Source organism: Aegilops tauschii, chromosome 2 (assembly GCF_002575655.3).
Source record: "Aegilops tauschii subsp. strangulata cultivar AL8/78 chromosome 2, Aet v6.0, whole genome shotgun sequence".
Classification (NCBI taxonomy): domain Eukaryota; kingdom Viridiplantae; phylum Streptophyta; class Magnoliopsida; order Poales; family Poaceae; genus Aegilops; species Aegilops tauschii.
Window position 1 is genome coordinate 105,207,500 of NC_053036.3, and position 17,089 is coordinate 105,224,588.

The 17,089-nt window shown below is 45.1% G+C and overlaps 1 protein-coding gene across 1 annotated transcript; it reads left to right on the forward strand.

Annotated features, from left to right (window-relative positions):
* Positions 1-545: 545 nt before the first annotated feature.
* On the forward strand, positions 546-1,670 carry LOC109735296 (uncharacterized). Its single transcript, XM_020294495.1, has one exon. It carries the CDS (start codon positions 546-548, stop codon positions 1,668-1,670), a length of 1,125 nt encoding a protein of 374 aa, XP_020150084.1.
* The last annotated feature ends 15,419 nt before the right edge of the window (positions 1,671-17,089 follow it).

The window sequence follows — 17,089 nt, forward strand, 5'->3', positions numbered from 1 at the left end:
GCGCCGCGCCTGGGCCGACACTGGCGCGTTTTTCACTGGCCCCTGATGGGCCCTGGCCCCTTCGGTCCTCTAAAAAAAAAGGGGGCAACGGCGCTGGCTGCTGGGCCTGGATGGGCCGCGCGCCCTGGGGATCTCAAAAAAAAATGAAGAGGGGCGCCGGCTGTTGCGTAAAATTGCGGTTTAGCCCCTGTATTTTTCAGTTTTCGCGTGATTTTTTTTTATTCATGCAGCAATTTTTCGCGTAGCCCCCTGGGACTGTCTGTTTTCGCTGAAAATGCGTATTTGGGCTTAAAAATACCTCGGGAATTCAATTTTTGGGCTAGTTTTCACATACTAGATGCGCTTAACATGCTATCTTTTGTAACATGATATTATTGTATGATTTTACTGCTGTAGATTAATTGTTTAGCACTCTTAATCATTTAGTAAGTCATATAATAGCATGTTTTAAATATTGGAACGTCATTTTATTGAATAAGTTTATCAACATCGCTTTGTGCAAAAGATTACCTGCTGTAATCTCATGATTTTTGCATAAATCGCAGATGGCCGGAATTGCCCACAAGGAGTTTCCTGAGTTGGCCCAGACAGGGTTGAACTACCTGTCATGGTCCTCGGACTGCGAGATCTTTCTCCAGGGCAAAACCCTCCTGAGGGCGATCGGTAAGGGGGCCCAGCTGGCCGTCACTGATCCCAAGTTCGAGACTGAGAATGCGCAGGCTCTGCACTTTCTCCGTCATCAACTGTCACCTACTCTGAAAGATGAGTATATGGCTGAGCGCAGTGCTTCTGGCCTTTGGACCGCTCTTAAGCAGCGGTTCGAGCGGCTGAAGTACACTGTGAAGCCACGTGCAGAGGCAGAGTGGATCCGTCTGAGGTTTGCGGACTTCAAGACGGTTGGGGAGTACAATTCGGCTCTGCACCGGATTTGTACGACTCTTCGGTTGTGTGGTACTGAGATTACCGACTCCCAGAAGATTGAGAAAACCCTATCCACTTTCCACCCCGACGCGGTCCAGTCCTCACGGAACTACCGCCAGGGGAACTACACGAGGTATTCAGAGTTGATTGACGTCCTCCAGGTGGCGGAGGCGCAAGACGAGGTTCTCAAAAAGAACTTTGTCGCGCAACCACTTGGGGGGAGTTCTCGCCAGGAGGTGAACGCTCTCAAAGTCCGCAAGCCTCAACAGAAGAAGAGGGGCCGGAAGGGCAAGAAGAAGGGCCCTCACCCCCCCGCCCCGGCTAAGCAGAACAAGCCGGGCACGGGAGGGCAAAGGCCTCAGGACTGCTTCCGTTGTGGCTCGGTGGAGCATTTCTCCCGCCAGTGCCGCGCACCACAGGAGGTCGTTGCTGCATATAAGGCTCGGAAGGCGCGTGAGACGCACCTCGCCTTGGTTCAGGAGGGAGCTCCACCGGCGCCCATGGCGGCACCCGTGATGATTGCTACTCCCCCTGCTGTGCCTATAGAGGCGACCCCCGTGGTGCCCATCGCGGCAGCTTTGGCGGCCTCTACCGAGGCCCACGTCGCCATGGAGGTTGACCACATGGCCGCCTCGGCGGCGCCGCCACTAGACATTGATGCTGCCTCCAAGATAATTTCTGAGGAGGATCAGCTCACTAGTATGGAGATTGCGGCGGAAGTGAATGGCTTCTTCACCGAGTCCACTTAGCATACCTCTTTGGTTATCACGATTCCGTGCTTTGCTACAATAAAATTGAATAAATTCGATTTGGTTGTAAGCTCTATGAGAGCATAAACTTATTCTTTACTTTGGCGATTGGATGACATTTATTCATTTATTCCATTATTTATACATGATAGCATGTTATGTTCTAAGATGTGTGCATTTATTTTTAATGTATTTTCTTCCTCATTACATTAATTAGATGTCATATTTTAGAACGCGTGTGGCGCCCGAATGGAGGAAACGTGCCTTGCCGATAGTGCCACCACTCATACCATTTTACGAGAAACTAAGTACTTTGAGTCCATTAAAAAACCTCCGGGAAGTATTATGACAATCGCCGGCTGCGGTTCTCACATAGTTGGCTCCGGACGAGCCACTATTATACTCCCCATGGGAACAACTTTGCTCATTAATGATGCGTTGTTGTACCCAGAGTCGACTCGTACTCTATTAAGCTTTAGAGACATCCGCGCTAATGGTTTCCATGTTGAGACCGATGATGAAAACGGCAAGGAATGCCTACTCATCACAAAGCGGGATGAAGGTGGTAAACATGTTATCGAGAGGCTTCCTTCGTTTGACACAGGGCTATACTACACTAAGATAGTAGCACCGCCCGTGTACACTACCCTCAAGACCGTCTTTAGAAGCTCTGAACTCTTCTGCCTCTGGCACGATAGGTTAGGCCACCCCGGACTTAGGATGATGAGAAATATAATTAACAACTCGCATGGCCATAATGTTAACGTGAAGACTTCCCGAATCTTGATGATTTCGTGTGCTCCGCATGCGCTAAGGGGAAGTTAGTCATTAGGCCATCACCCCTCAAGGTGAGGGATGAAATCCCCGCGTTCTTGGAACGTATCCAAGGGGACATATGCAGTCCAATTCAGCCCCTCACGGGGCCGTTTCGGTACTTCATGGTGCTCATTGATGCTTCCTCTAAATGGTCCAATGTTTGCCTGCTGTCAACAAGGAACCATGCCTTTGCCAAATTGATCTCACAGATCATCCAAATGCGGAATAATTTCCCGGATTATCGTATAAAGTCTATTCGAATGGACAACGCCGGAGAATTTACTTCAAAGGCGTTCGATGATTATTGCATGGCAATGGGAATCAAAGTGGAGCACTCGGTACCACTGTTCATACACAAAATGGACTTGCCGAGGCATTGATTAAAAGAATTAAATTCATTGCCCGACCGCTCCTTCAGGGTTGTAATTTACCAACTACATGTTGGGGCCAGGCGGTGTTACACGCGGCTAATCTCATCAACTTTCGACCGTCGGCCTACAACATCCACTCTCCTGTTCAACTTGCGCAAGGGTCGGCACCGAAAATTTCCCACCTTCGTAGGTTCGGTTGCCAGGTATATGTACCAATACCACCCCCTCAGCGATCGGCGATGGGCCCGCTCCGTAAGTCGGGGATATACGTTGGTTATGAGACTGTGTCCATAATCAGGTATCTGGACCCCATGACAGGAGACTGTCACACGGCTCGTTTTGCTGATTGCATTTTTGACGAGGATCTTTTCCCGACTTTAGGGGGAGAGAATCAACCCCTTGATGCTACAAGTCGAGAAATCACGTGGCAAGCCACGGGGATCCACGCTCATGACCCGCGCACTGCTGAGACTGAGAGAGAAGTCCAAAAGATAATAGATTTGCAGTCTTTAGCAAATCAACTGCCCGACCACTTTAGTGACTTAAAGACTGTGACAAAATCGCATGTGCACGCGCGCAATGCACCGGAAAGGGTTGAAATACCGAAGAAAAATGATGGTATGCCCGCTCCCGTCCAAAGGCCTAAAAGGACGAGAAATCCGGCTTCTCAAATCCCAAGTACTCGGGGACGCCCGACGAAAAAGGATAAGAGAGATTTATCACAGCCTGTCACCAAAGTACCCCAAATTGAAACGGGGAGCCAGTCGAGACCTAGCACAAGTACGAAAAATTCAGTGCACGAAATTCCGGACTTAAACTTTCCCATAGGGGAAACACCCAGCGGAGATGTGAGCGCACACATCGGCGCGGGAAATCTAAAGGACCTTGCCCCCATAATGGGAAATTTGGTAGAGCAAGTGTTTGCGCCTGATGCGCTCCATGACGAAATGGCCATAAATTATATTTATACGGGGGAGTCCCTGAACCGAGCAACGGTGATTGTCGACATCAACTTTGCTACGAAAATTGCCTCAATCATAGATCTTGACCCTGAGCCTAACACGCTCGCTGATTGCAAGAAAAGGTCGGATTGGAAAGATTGGCAGCAGGCAATTACTGCCGAATTATTATCTCTCAACAAAAGGAAGGTGTTCGGACCAGTTTGTCGAACTCCTCCCCACATTCGCCCTGTTGGCCATAGGTGGGTTTTTGTTCGAAAGAGAGATGAAAATAATAAGGTAGTACGGTACAAAGCAAGGCTCGTTGCTCAAGGGTTCACTCAACGACCAGGTGTCGATTTTGAGGAGACTTATTCCCCAGTCATGGATGGAGTTACCTTTAGATACTTGATCTCGATGGCAGTAAACATGGGCTTGAAAATGAAACTAATGGATGTTGTCACTGCTTACCTATATGGTAACTTGGATTCGAACATATACATGAAGGTTCCAGAAGGTATCCCTGTTCCGAACCATGATAGAGCAAATAGGGGTCTATACAGTGTTCAACTTCAAAAGGCACTGTACGGACTCAGACAGTCCGGTAGAATGTGGTACAATCGCTTAAGTGATTTCCTTCATGAGAAGGGCTACACGAGCAATAAAGATTGCCCATGTGTTTTTATACGGCGATCCCAAGATGGATTCTGTATAATCTCGGTGTACGTGGACGATTTAAACATAATCGGTACACCTGAGGATATTGAGGAAGCGAGTTCCTACCTGATGTCGGAATTCGAGATGAAGGATTTGGGTAAAACCAAGTTCTGTCTAGGTCTGCAACTTGAACATTCCCCTGATGGGATTCTAGTGCACCAGTCGGCCTACACCCAGAAGGTGTTGGAAAGATTTGGATTTGATAAGGCATATCCTTCTAAGACCCCGATGGTCGGAAGATCTTTACAGCCAGACAAGGACCCGTTCAGGCCAAAGGAAGAGGGGGAGGAAACTCTGGGACCAGAGGTTCCTTACCTGAGTGCAGTTGGAGCACTCATGTACCTCGCAAATTGTACACGGCCAGACATTGCGTTCGCCGTCAGTTTGCTTGCTCGGTACAGTTCTGAACCTACCAAAAGACATTGGAAAGGTGTCAAGGACGTCTTCCGTTACCTGCAAGGGACCAAAGATCTTGGTCTATTTTACAAGAGGAATCAAGACCTATCTATTATAGGCTATGCCGATGCTGGGTACCTGTCGGACCCGCATGATTGCAAATCGCAGACTGGCTATGTTTTCCTTTGTGGTGGAACTGCGTTTTCCTGGAAATCGTCCAAGCAAACACTTGTGTCGACTTCCACGAACCACTCGGAAATCATGGCACTATTCGAAGCGTCAAAAGAGTGTGTATCGCTTCGGCGGATGATCGGCCACATTCAGCAGACATGTGGGCTGAACACCGTACAAACCCCTACCATTATCTATGAAGATAATGCTGCTTGTGTTGCACAAGTCCAGATGGGTTATGTGAAGAGTAACCTCACAAAGCATATTAGTCCCAAGTTCTTCTATGCACATGAGCTGCAACAGTTGAACGAGGTGAGAGTTTTGCATACCAAGTCCTGTGACAATCTTGCTGATATGTTCACTAAATCATTACCGGCATCAACCTTAGAGAGGTGTGTGCGTGGAATCGGTATGATGAGACTTAGAGAGATGCAAGGTTCAGGGGGAGAAACTTCACAAACTCGTCGCTAAAATCTCAATCCTGATGATCGAGTACTCAACTTGATGGTTGAGTGGATTGTACTCTTTTTCCCTTGAGTGAGTTTTCCTGATGTTTCTCACACGAGGTTTTCGATGAGGCAATTCGTGCAATACAACAACGTATACTGTGTGCTCTTTCTCCACATTTTTTCCCACTGGGTTTTTCGGAGTTTTGAGGCATGGATATACGGATAATTACCCAAGGGGGAGTGTTGGGAAACCGGGTCACCCGGATGGGGTGGCGGCGGCCGCGTGCAACGCTACGGGCCGGCCCCTCCCGTTTTCCCCTCTTTTTGCTAAGTGGGTACTTATCCCTTGACCACCTACCCCCTATATAAAGCAACGAGGAGCCATCATTATAACACCTGATCATTGATTAATAAAGCTGGTCTCCTCCATCTCTCTGTGTCACTTTTACTTTCGCATACTTCGACTACTTCGTCTACGACGCTCGCTCTCGCTCCGCAACCTCGGACCGGACTTGCCGGCGGAGTTGCGGAACAGGTTGCTTCCTGGTTCGCCGGCGCCGCGCTCGCGGGGAAGCGTTCGCGTTTCTGCACGCGTTTGCGGCGGAGACGACGCCGGGCCCGGGGACTATGGAACCGGAAAAAAGAAGGTGCGTGTCGTCGATCGTGGATGGCATGACGCTTTTCCCTTTTTCCCCGTTAAAACTGTTAGGAATAAAATTAATTAAGATTAATTGTAATTAGAACCGTCATTAGACGGTTGTGTGTGTCCACCGCCTCTCCTCTTCCGTGCGTACGCATGTGCCCGTACGGACATGTCTAATTACCGCCTTAATTGGCGACTGTTGAGAGGTTATATATACCCCAAGCATCATCAATGAAATTCTGAGATTCATTCTCAATCAGTTTACTTTAACACGTTATCATGCACTTTGTCTCTATCGAGAGCAACAGGTCAAGAGGAACAGAAACAGGGAGAAGAAGAAAAGCGGGAAGCGGCGTCCGGCTGATCCCGACGGAGGCCTTTCGCGCCGACGCGGCCACGGCCCCTCCGGCGAGACTCCTGCTGCAGCGCGGAGATCCAGCAAGGGCGACTGCTCACCCCGGCACGCGCGCAACCAGCACCGGTCGGAGCTTCGTTCCGTGGTGTTGGCGACGACGACCCTCCGACGCTACGCGGCGCCACTAGTCCCAGGGCGCTTCGGTCCGTGGCGGAGGCTATCCGCGTCCGCGGCGAGGCTGCTCCTTGTGGAGGCAACTCGTAGCACAGCGAACGCGGGAATGACCGCGTCCGCGACCTCGCCCTTCCCGCACAAAGGGCGCGCCCATCGGTGTAACAGCCGGCGGAGTCGACGCCCACGGCACAGCCATGGCCTTCGGCCTCAACGGTGAAGGCGGCTCCGGCGACCACGGCCAGCACATCTTCGCTTTCGGCCGTTTGGCCTCGGCGTCTCCACGCGCGATCGTGGCAGCAGCGACGCGCCCTCAGGCGCGACCAACGGCTGGCGATTGGAGCGGCGGCTCCGTCCAGCCCTCGGCGTAGAAGCGTCGTCCTGCGGACGGCACATCGGCGCGGCCTCGACCTCCTCTCGAAGCGACGCTCGCGCACGGGAAGGCATCACTATTCCGGCGGCCCGCGATGGATTGGGACGAACGAATCGATAGTTTCGTTCAGGCAGAGGATGATGGAGAACCAAAAATCTAGTGCAACAGGGCCGTCTCCAGGAATTCGGGGCCCCGGTGCAGAATGCGAAATGGGGCCCAAAATTTAGCAAAAAATTGTATTACAATATAATTAGATTTTCACTTAATATATAGCTTTGAATATGTGTTATTTCATACAATAGTTGCAAGATATATTATATAGTAATGCTAAAGAGTAAACTTACTATTGAAACAATAAACTTCTCTTTTGTTAATTGTAATAAAACTGTAAACTGACCGCATGTTTTACCGAAAAGCATCATCTGTCTAGTACTCTCTCCGTCCTGAATTACTTGTTATAGAAATGATAAAAATAATATATCTAGAATTAAAATACGTCTAAATGCATTTCTTTCCGCGACAAGTAATTCTGGACGGAGGGAGTATTTCATAAAACGAAATCTTTAAATCCATTGACTCTATTCTCGCAAAATAAAAATCCATTGAGTCTTTCTTAGAATGAAATAGTGTAGCTGACGAGCATACAACGAAGAATTAGTACTACAATTAGAAATCAGCTTACGGCTAGTGTAATAATCCTATTAGTTTTGATTGAAACTAAGTGCATGCCTAATCGAGTAGCACTCCTCTAATAGTAGGCATTGCATTCGATATAACAGGTAGTCATCAAAAGAACCAGAAAGAGAACGATTGTAATAAAAAAAGTAATAACCCTAACTAGTTTTTCGTTCATCTATTTTGATCCCAAGCTTATGGCTACCACGTACCTTGGAAAATATTCTTGTGGTCAGAGGCTGCTGCAGTAAAGAAACAAGCACTCTCGGCCATAGCGATTAGGCCCATTAGCGTAACTAGCGTGCCTTGTTTGGGGAGTGGATAAATTAATACCGGGCCAACTGAGGGCTTGTTGGCTGGGTTAGCGCACCGTAACGTGCGTTCCGCTTCTCGTGCAAGGTTTCTTCCGATTAAACCGGATCGAGCGAGCTAGCCGAAAAAGGCAGCAAACCAGCGAATGAACCGCAGCCGTTACATAGTTTTTCCTTCGATCGGGCCCCTACAATTTCGGGGGCACTGTGCGATCGCACCGCTCGCACACCCTTGTCGACGGGCCTGAGTGCAATAGAAGGATGGTGAATTCCTTTGCACCGATGATAGGCTTGCGTAATAAAAATTTCAGTAATATTGGAGACCTCATGTAATCTCCGAATTACTCCAAAAATATCTTTAGCCTAAACATGTGCTACTACATGTTGTGCGATGTCCAATATCCTATTTTTTGGACATGATATTTGATTAATTGTGAATGTATGAATCAATTCATACTTACTATTGTTACGTACACAATAATTTTCTAAATTTTAATACATTAATTTGGCTTGATAGCCCTATCCATCCTGGTTTGGGGATGATTAGAAAATTATTGACAATTCTATTGGTCACAACTTATTAAGTTGCAAAATTCCCTAAAATCATCAGATTTTATATGCACCGGTTGTACCAAGGGGAATCAAGTTTTAAGGCCCTCTCACCTTAAAATTCCAAATGAACCGCTCATTCTTCCCCGAACACATTCAGAAGATATATGTGGACTCAATCATTATCTGGGTTTATTAAGATACTTCATGGTACTCAAAAAACGTTTATAAAATGATTTCAAGTGTGTCTCTTATCACACACCACCATGCATGATCTTATTAAATTAATATCTCAACTTATCAAACTAAGAGCAAGTTATCTTGCACACGGGATATGGACAAACATCGCTGAACTCATTTCAAGAGCAATGTTTGGTTATATTTAGTACTTTATGTATATACCCAGAATGGTTTAGTTAGATATCTTATCAAAGATACTAATTACATGACCACTCTTGTAGAATTGTAATTTACCAGCCTCTTGCTGGACACATGCGGCCTTACACACCATAAGTATGATCTAAATCATACCAACTGCATACCATACTACTTTCCCCTTGTAGTAAGTACGTGGAAATCAACAAAGTATTTCCCATCTGCGATAATTCGGTTACATACCGATATCTCCAGTGTACATCAATGGGCCCTCACAACAAAATAGGGATCTATGTGAGGAATAACTATTTGTCAGTCAATCATAAATAGATTGAGCCACAAATATGGGGAGTTATTATCAGCCCGTACGTTGATGCATCATCAATAAGGACATTTTATGGCATTAGGGGGAGATTAGTACCATAAAGAATGCCATGAAATGAGTCATTAATATTTACTCCTTATGACCACGTACTTAAGAATCTGAAGTAGAAATTCAGATAATCATATATTTGCACCACATTGCAAATCTGCCACATACATTTACTGATGACAAAGGTGTCACTAAATTTAATATTCCTGCAGTAAAATGTCAGAGAAAGTGGAGGTACCTAATAAAAACCACTGTTCTCCCCGTGAGAGCAAGAGGGGGAGAAATCTTACTACATGAGATATAATTTCTCACATGCTTCCGCAGAAACAGAGGAAATTAGATCCTCAATCAGTAAATGCAATTCAACATCAAGTTGAAAGACACCTCATAGGATGTTCATCATCCAAAGCCTGGCATAGATGTGCACACTATCTTTAGTGCTAGGACATCAAAACACCTTGACTCCATTGTTATAGGAAATCACAAGGAGCTAAAAAGGGTATAAATACATTTCCACAAATTTCATTGATTCCACCAGAATCATATAAGAAAAGACTATATTTGTCGACATATATATTTCTTCTCAAAATTGCTTAAACCTTTTGGGCCCTGAACCAAAATCCATGGTAGAGTGCCTCTTGCACTCATATTGGTTCACATAAAAGGAAGCATGTTAAAGAAGGATAGCACTCGCTCAACAAAAGAGTTGTATTTACCACAGTAATACATACTCGTCATAAGTATCTCCTATATGGAATACAAATAGCTTCTCATTCATAAACAAAGTAAACGACGTGGTGAGAAAGCGAGGCTTGTAGCTAAAGGGTTCACGCAGAGACCCGACATCAATACGATGTAACATACCCTCTTGGTATGAGTGGAATTATGTTTCGATACTAAATATGATTGGCAATAAAAATTAATATTATTCATGCAGTTAATGGATGCAGTGACTACATACTCATATGAATCACTCATTTCAGAATCTATATTGAAGTCCCTGAAGGGCTTATAATTCTGAATCCAAAAACAAAACGCAACATGTTTTGTGTAAATCTTCAGAAGTCACTCCATGACTTGAAATAGTCGGAAATCATATGGTACTACTGACTAAATGCATTCCTTCTTTAAAAGGACTACTCAAATAATGATGATTGTCTATGTGGTTAACAATGGAATCCCAAATTTGAATTCCTTATACCACTTAGTGTATACCGATGACCTCGTCATCAATGTCTATACACGACCTAAACATACACAAAATTATCTTAAGACGAAAATTTTGGTTTCAACCAAATTTAGCTTAAGTTTACAACCTGAGCATTCTCTCAAGAATACATATCAGTCTACATATATCCAAAACATATATGAGAAGCTCAATGTGGATATACCATATCAACAAAAGGTATATGGTTGATATAAGAAATAATAGCTTATATCTAAAGATCAATCTTCAACAATTCCATCAGGAAAATCAAGATATGACTATGAAATCATATAATGATACTACTTATTTGATCCCAACAATGCCATATCAATGACTGAATTTACTGGAATAGCCTTCTTATGGAAGTCATCTAAATAGACTTTAACGGCTACTTCCACTTATCATTCTGACATAATTGCTTTATATAACATCATTGCAATATATGCACGGTTTAGCAGAATGATTAACCACACTCAAAGTCATGTGGTTGAGATTCATCAGAATCACATAACTTGATTTATCAAGATGTTAGCACTTGTGTTACTCAATACCTAGAGGTTATATGAACAGCAATATCATAAAGCATTGCTAAAAAATTACTTATCCTCGCGAATTATAAAAGGTGAGGAAGCAATTTGCAAACAAAATACTGTGAAAATCCAACAGATTTCACAACTTCATGATCATGTCAATGGAATTTATATGACACATCCTTCAAGTTTGCAAAGTTCAGGGGAGTCATCTTCCAAACTATAACCTGTAATCATCAGATTGCATATATTGTACTCTTTTTCCCTTCATGAGTTTTTCCCTAATGGTTTCTCATAAAAGGTTTTTAATGAGACAAAATAACACAAGTGTCCATATATACCATATTATTTTCTCCTTGTGTTTCTCCCACTGGGTTTTAAAGGAGTTTTCAATGGCATATCATATCGCACTCTTTTTCCTTATGAGTTTTCTCTCATAGTTTCTCATATTAGTTTTTAATGAGGCAATATCTTCTCAAAGATCATATGTCATACTTTCTATTTTCCCTACCGGGGTTTTTAAAAGAAGTACTCAAGACATATTAATTGTTCTCTAAACTCATAGATGAGTTTTCTCCTTCTTTTAAGGTTTTTCTCATATGAGTTATCAAGAGACAATAATCACTATATGTTGCATCATTTTCTTCTTATTATTTTTCTCACTAGGTTTAAAGGAGTTTTAGCAACATATCTACACCATTCTCCTCACATTTTTCCCACAGAATTTTTGAAGGAGACTTTAAAGACTATGCAATGGATTTCTCAAGATGAATAATGTATATACAAGGAGCCTACAAAGATGATGCAAGGAGCAGACGTTGTACAAGGGGAGTGTTAGGAATAAAATTAATTAGGATTAATTGTAATTAGAACCGTCATTAGACGGTTGTGTGTGTCCACCGCCTCTCCTCTTCCGTGCGGACGCATGTGCCCGTACGGACATGTCTGTTTGTAATTACCACCTTAATTGGCGACTGTTGAGAGGGTATATATACCCCAATCATCATCAATGAAATTCTGAAATTCATTCTCAATCAGTTTACTTTAACAAAAACTGTGGCTGGCTAGCTAGCTCGCGGACCGGTGGACGGTTTTGACGGGGCAGGAAACTGGATCATGTGCATGGCTGGATTTGGAGAACGTACGGGTTGACGGCGCCGGCGCCCACGTCGACGGGAGCGACGCTTCGATGGGCGTCCATGGGCGCGGCGTGGCACCGGCTGCGGGACACGGCGGTGACACGCGCGCGCGCTCTGGACGATGCAGTTTCCAGGTCTGCACTGGATCATGTGCGTTTCTTTTTGATAAAGCTTAGATTTTATTAGCTCATAAAGGAACATCAAGAAGATACAAACCAAAAGAGCACACACTCGGCCTTTACATAACTAAAATGCACACAGTCAACACAAATGCACACACACAAAAAACATGACAGCAAATAGCAAAGTCATATAAGACTAAAGCTATGCGTAGCCGAGGAAAAAAGAAAAAACCCAAAGTGATTAGAGCCACGATCGGCAAACTACAGTAAACACCATATCCGCATCAATTATCTAATGACACCACACAGACAACGAGGTTCTTCAACAGCAACGCCTTTAAGAAGGGAGCGACACTCAAGCGTCGCCGTTACCGGATTCAACCACCAAGGGCAGAATCTAGGTTTTCACCTTGAAGAATCAGTCGGAGCATATCCGGACAATGCCTTCAACAAGGTAACGACGTAAAAAACATCGCCATTGCCAGGCATAACCAGTTCGGTTCAGACCTAGGCTTTCACCCCGGACCTCGCGACCGGGTGCTCGAGTAGCACCACCATCGAAGTCATGCAAGTGTTGTCGCCACCACTTTTTCACGATCCAAGCAGTTACATGCGATGTGACCGTCGCCACTGCACAACCATTCCTCTGCGTCAAGTGGTCGCTCATAATTTGCATCCCACTGCCGAAGTCAACCACTGGATCCTGAGATGGATCGAAGATCCTGCAATGACCACCGCTGTTGTGGAGCCGTAGGAGGTCGCTGCAGCACAGTGTGCAGTCACCCTCACTTGGTCAACCGAATCTGAATCACCACCACCAAGCCGTGGATCATAGAGCCGCGGGTGGTCACCACCGGATCCATGGCTGCCGGCCCCGAACCTTCATGGGATCGCGAGGTCTTGTAACCATGCCCGTGTAAGATTGTAATCGTAGATGACAACGCATCCGTACGCGAGCCATGGCGTCAACTGTAGCAAGGAGTCACCGCACTTCAGGATCAAGTGCGCCACCAAGAGCCCACAAGGGCCATCAGACGGCTCCATGCACGAAGATCCCAGAGATGCATGGTGAGCCACCATGCATCCATGTAAGCATGCATCATGTACCTTCGTACGTGCTTGACACATGCAAATGAGATGCCTTTCAGTCATGATCTGGAGTCCCTACGCCGTCCGCCAGAGGAGGAGACACCGCACGAGAAGCTGCGAGCTTGTGACTTGAAGCCGCTGATCGACCACTTGATCAAGAGGGAAGACCCTGACAAGATCACAGGCCGCTGTGCAGCTCATACCCCGAGCGACGCCGGCCCACCGCACAGCACATCTGCCACATACGCATCCCTCTACATCGCCGCCGCTGCACGTAGAATGAGTCCTCACCGTCGCCGTCGGCCGCAGGGACTTTGCCCGGCGACGTCCTCTGACGACGGCGAGGGGAGCAGACTTAGATCCTGCCGATGGAGGGCGGAGGAGATGGCTGCCGCCCGTGTCGCCCTGAGACGACGCGGGGGCCGATCCGATTTTTCAGCAGTTCATGCCTCGGGTCGGCCGATCCGATCACATGCACGCGCCCGTGGCCATGCAATGTGTACAACCAAGAGGACCTTTCTACGGCGAGGACACAGTGTCAGTTGTGCATACTACGTGTTATCTCAGACGGCCCATCACGCGTCTGAACTCGTGGATAAGATCTTCTAAGAAAAGGCAGCACGTGGCGCTCATGGTGCACGTCTGCCACATGCACGACCCTACCACAGGAATCTCCAAGCAGACAAGCACTACCATCAAAAAAGTCAAAAGTCAAAAGTCAAAACACATACGTACTTACACAGGAAAGAGCGGCAGGTGAAAATCGCGAAAAGGGAAGGTAAAGATTGGCGGTCGGCCGTCCGATCGAGCGAATGGATCGGTCGCCCCCTTCGGGTTGCCATGTGCGTCCTTGGCGGTGGGTGGTCGTGCCGCAACTGCCGACTTGAGGTGATACGAGCGACATGCGTCAGTTGGGCGGGGCGCACGGAATGCCGCAATCAGCCCTGGCAGGTGTTGCGATCGACAATGTGGAAAGCTACCACGGGTTCGAGACGGTGTTGCAAACCATCTGTGCGTGTGTGTCAACCGCCGCCGACCGTGCTGCACCCAGGTACTGCAAGCTGGGGTAGAAGGTCAATGCGCAAAACGGTGTTGCGAGGGCCACGGGCTGACGAGCCAGCGGTGTAGCGAGGCCGTGGGGGGCGGACAAGCTGATGACGCTTGACACGGTGTGTGTAGAGAAGAACTTCATGAGATAAAGGGTGGATGAGTAGAGCGAAGCGGGGTGCCCTTTGATATACCGGCTCCACGCGTCAGTCGTACGGCTGGTCTTAGGCGATCGATCGAGGGAACGTATCGGTCAACTGTTCAATGTCAGTGTGGGAGAGATATCTTTTTTGAGGGGCGGGATTGGTAGATAGGGAAAACTATGACGCCCAGCCTCGCGACCTGTATTCCCCACGTAGGTCGATCTATATCGAGCAAATTAACAAACTCGCACCCTCTCGCAATATACGCAGCGTATTGGCCCAGCCTGTTCACTTGTTTTTTGTGTGCTTCCCACTGTTTTTAATGTATTTTTATTTCAATTTTTTTCTTTTTCTTTTTATCTCATGAGCATTTTTTTTGAAATTGTGAAACATTTTTCCAAATCATGAACGAATTATGAATTCGCCAACCAAATTTCAAATTTTGAACATCTTTTAATTTTGGGGATTTTTTGTAATTCAGGAATATTTTGCAAATTCATGAACATTTTTTGAAATTGTTAATATATGCCAATATGTGAATTATTTTTCAAATATGGAACAAATTTTCATTTTGTGAACTACTTTGGAGATCCAGGAACATTTTTTGAAAAAATTGAATTTTTTTATTTGGAATATTTTTCGAAATTAATGAACATTTTTTGGAATTCAGAAATATTATTTCAAATTCATGAACATTCTTTGAAATTTTTCAACATTTTTAAAATCTATTTTTTAAATCCGTAATGTTTTCAAATTCTTTATTATTTTTTAAAATTTGTGAATATTTTTTGAAATCATGGAACATTTTTTTGAGTTCGTAAACATTTTTTAATTTCGAAACTTTCTTTGAATTTGTGATTGATTAGCATTTTCCAAAATTACTAGCTAATTGCTCGTGCATCTAGGGGGAAAATAATTTTCAACACAACAACAGTAGATGAAAAATGCACCAGTGAACCCGTCGCATCATTGGTGTCTACTAAGAGATCCAAGCATGAATCATGTTTTTAGAGGGAGGGAGATATATGAATCATGTTTTTAGAAAATCCAAACTTCCAAAACCTTGTCATTCTAAGAGATCCAAGCATGGTCTCCTAATCATAGCGCACATGTGAGTCGCTACACAATCAAATGTGTGCATGAAATAAGCTGAACATACCAAAATAATAAAGAATGTATGATGTGTCATGCATGGTACGCAAATTATGAAATTGATGCGTAAGGTAAGTACAGTATGCGATATATGAATTTGATGCAAAGGCAAGTTAATTAACGTGGAAGTCATGCAGTCGGGCAAAAGGTAAGTTAACTAATGTGACTGAGCGGCATACAGGAAGATGCGGTCAAATATGGCGTCATGGGAGAAAAAACCGGTTCGACAGAAAAATAGCTACATGGACATGGTAGGAGGGAGGGGACTGGTTGACAATGAGTCTGGTAGGAAAAGGAATCATATGTATGTTTAAGTAGTAAGAGATAAAAAAGAAATGAAAAATGAAAAAAGGGAGGGCCTGTCCCGCACTTGGGCCAGCCCAAAACGCGCGTGCATTGGAGCTGGAGTGCGTGATTGCTCGGTTTTCCCCGCGCAACGCGGGGATTACGAGCGAAATCACTAGTTAAGGGGTACGCTTGCAAATGTCACTCTCACCTTCTAATGCTCTGACAACTGAAACACTACGTGTGCGCCACTTGTCGCAACCTGTAATCTTTCCATTTTTTCATATATTCATTTATTCAAAACATTTTATCACTTGAACCATGTTTTCAAATCCTGAATTGTTTTCACTGTTGGATTTCTATGTCGAGATCTTTGAAATTAGATCCCATGTTCCGCCGCGGGATCGCGAGTGGTGAGAAGGCCCGCTTGGCGCAAGCAAAAAAGTAGGCCCGCTTGGCGCGTGAAGCCTTTTGGTTTAGCAAATCCTGGGGCTGCCTAGGTCTAGCAAATTCTATTCAGCGCCCATTGCGCCAGTTACAGCGTTAATGGGTGGTTGGAGCCCGGTATTCATGCAGTAGCAAAATAGCCCAGCCCAAACCTTTATCTCCCAACACCGGTTTTGGTAACCTTCTAGCAGGTTTCCTGCGGTTTCTTGGCTGATTTCTTTCGATTTTATTTTACCCAGATTTTATTCGGTGTGTCGGTTTTTTATTTTAATATTTCTATTCTTTTAAATTTATTTTTTCCTTTTTCAAAAGTATGATTTATTGTGAAATTCTTATTTTCTTTAAATTCACGAACCTTTTCAATTTCCTTTTTTTTCAATTTCATAAACTTCTTAATGTTTCTGTTTTTATTATAAATTCATTTTTAATTTTTTTTGTATGAACTTTCAAGATTCTTATTTTTTCAAAAAGTCAACCGTGAAGCCCTCATAGGCCAACTTGTCAACCAGTCAACCAAAAATAAACCAGGCAAGAACAACAATAGCACCGTATAGGAGCTCACCTGCCTGAGTTTA